The following is a 2661-nucleotide window of genomic DNA, read 5'->3' as shown; positions in this document are numbered from 1 at the left end:
ATATCAGAGCTCCTAGGAAACAGGGAAAGCATTAGAGACAGGAAAATATCTGGGAGCTTGTGGGCCAGGTACCTTGGCATATGTAGTATCAAACCACACACCTAGTTTCAAACAAAGTAGAAGGTAAAATCTGACAAAAATGTCCTCTAACCTCTACACACATGGTGGGACATATCCATGACCATGTCCATACAAGCTTGTTCCATTCTCTGTCTCCCCTTCCTCCTTCCCTCCCTTTCTCTACCCTCCTCTCTCCCTCTCCTTTCTCTCACTTGCTCTACCACACCCCCCCCACACACTCATAATCACACACAGAGGTAGGCATGATGCATAGAAAACCAAGTCCATGCTGCATGCAGGGCTAACTTTACACTCTAAGGTCCAAAGGTGGAGCAGGCACATGCGAGGACCAGTAGCTGTGTGGACACTGTGAANAGATTAGCTGTGCTGCTGGCACACATGAAACAGATTCTGAACCACAGTCAGGTCACAGAACACATGCTCCGGTGTTATTCCTGAGCACCCACTGTACCCGGAAGCTAACTATTGAGCACTGATTGGCTCAAACCCTGAAAGGTCCTCTGCTTTTCAGAGTGCTATGGTCAGTGCAGTGTGTAGCTCTTTCCTTTTGAAGACTCTTTTCTGGGGTTTTGAGTCCACTGTTGAAAGACCTCATAACTGCAGACAGTACAAGTGGGAGGAAAGATCCACATATGTGCACTTCATTGCCAGGCCTGTGAGCAGAAAAGAAAAGAAAACCTGCCACCCTTGATCATTGTGGCTCAGTTTCTGACATTGCAGTTGAGATCAAGTGCCCTGAAGCCCTCCCCAGCCTTAGTCCATGATCTCAAGTTCAAGTCCCTGCTTCCTGTTTTGTAGTATCAATCACAGGACGGTTTCAGGCCAGGGGAGCTGTGAACATCATGTAGACCTTGCTGTCTGCGTTTGAGGGGTACTAGGTGTTTATTACAGGACTAGGCCAGGGCTGGAATCCAAACTCCCTTCTCCCTTGAGGCCAAGAGACACTGATATTTAGCTAACTCCAGACTGTCTGATCTTACAACTCACGCCGAATCTGCAGGAATTCACAGGGTTACCGTGCTTGCCTCTGTGGAAGTGGGTTAAGCTGATAGTATCTAATGTTCTCTCTAGTCCTTCTGATCATGCTGCTGGGTCGAGAAGGACCCAAAGTCCACACCCAGCTTCACACTTCCCCACTTCAGGCACCTGAAAGTTTGGTCCCTTCAAGGCACTTTTAATGATCTGGTGGCTTGGGGTGCGAAGTTATTCTTCCTGGGGCTTTTGAACACCACAGGAACAATTATCCTATGTAAAGAAGAGGCAGGAAAATCTCCGAGGTCATCTTTCACAAACATGTATTTTATTCTCAGAGGAGGAGTCTGATTATGACCCTGGGTAGGCAGAAGGGCTTCTGTCTCTACCAGCTTTGCACAGGCTTTCAGCCCCTGCTCTGATGGTGATCCCAGAGGCCATCTGGGATTTCATCATTTGCTTTCTTCCTACTTGGTTGGACTCGGGGCTCTGAGTGATGCACGCTGAACCCAGAACATGATGCCTTTCCACAAGTTTCCCTTTTGCAGGTCCATGTCTATACATGGGTCCTTTCCAATACTATAACTGTAGAATCATAGCATCCGACATCCTCTGGTGATCTTCTAAAAGGCAACAGCACACGTGAGAGGGATGCTGAGAACCTCAGCTGCACAGGGCATCTCTCCAACTGTGGTTACCCTGTTTCACACTGTTCCCCCAAGTTACCTCCTCGTGTCTGAACCTCTTCCCCCCATCTCCTAGCTCCCACCACATACCACCCTCTCCTCCCTCAGCATCTCCTCCTCCTCCTTCTCCCACTTCCTCCCCCTAGCATGGTCAGTTCTCCTCCTTGTTCAACGTGCAGGGTACATACGGGAGATACCTTCTGGGATGCTAGACCTATTGGCAGGTTCCATTTAACCATCATCCCACGGTGTCTAGACCTAGCTTCCCCACATATACATAAGTATAATCTGCCAGTTGACTCAGATATGAGTAACATAGATACATGCATATACAGAAATGTACCTGGGCTGTGCCGGATGCTTGTTTTCCTGACACTCTTCCTGTGTCTTATTTTTGGGGGGAGACTCTGTTCTGCCCCACGTGAGATGTCTTTTTTGATGGGATACAGCAACAGAGCTTCCTCATCGCATTTCCTATCTTCCTTGTCCACCCCCTGATGCCTCTGGGCCAGCCCCTGCTGTGGACAGGCTTATCTGCTGCTGAGGCTGAGGTGTGGCCTTCTGTACTCTCATCGCTGCTCTTTGGGGGGATTCTGCAAAACATTGAGTAAATGCAGGGTACACTCCTAGTATGGGTATGTGTGTGGTCCATTGTGGGTGTTGTGTGGAGTGGCCTGGGGAGACCACCGGGCCAACTGACTCTTCTGTCTCTTTTCCTACTAGTACTCTTGCAGCAGACAGACACTTGCCTATTGGTGGATGACCAGGGACATCTGGGTTTAGTCTCACTCCTCCGAAGTCTGAGATGGAAAGTAGCAGTATCAACAAGGGAAGGGAATGGGGTCACCGATGGATTCACAGGCCAAGCCCGGGTTGGCCTGTCACATTGCCTAAGAATCTGTTTTTTCAGTAGACAATAAGA

At 49.0% G+C, this 2661-nt stretch overlaps 1 protein-coding gene across 1 annotated transcript in view; it reads right to left on the bottom strand.

The window, feature by feature from the left end:
* Window positions 1-1425: 1425 nt before the first annotated feature.
* LOC110288124 (sperm motility kinase 3A-like) overlaps window positions 1426-2661 on the bottom strand; it is a 2108-nt gene continuing 872 nt past the window's right edge. The window contains exons 2-3 of the mRNA XM_021154563.2: window positions 2083-2656; window positions 1426-1676 (exon numbers count right to left, since the gene is read on the bottom strand). Coding sequence (XP_021010222.1) covers window positions 2128-2656 — 529 coding nt within the window. The 3' untranslated portion in view covers window positions 1426-1676; window positions 2083-2127. The remainder of the gene's footprint in view (window positions 1677-2082; window positions 2657-2661) is intronic.

This window comes from Mus caroli, unplaced genomic scaffold (assembly GCF_900094665.2).
Source record: "Mus caroli unplaced genomic scaffold, CAROLI_EIJ_v1.1 scaffold_22135_1, whole genome shotgun sequence".
Taxonomy (NCBI): domain Eukaryota; kingdom Metazoa; phylum Chordata; class Mammalia; order Rodentia; family Muridae; genus Mus; species Mus caroli.
Note: the sequence above shows the minus strand (reverse complement) of the source record. Positions and strands in the feature narration are given on the sequence as shown.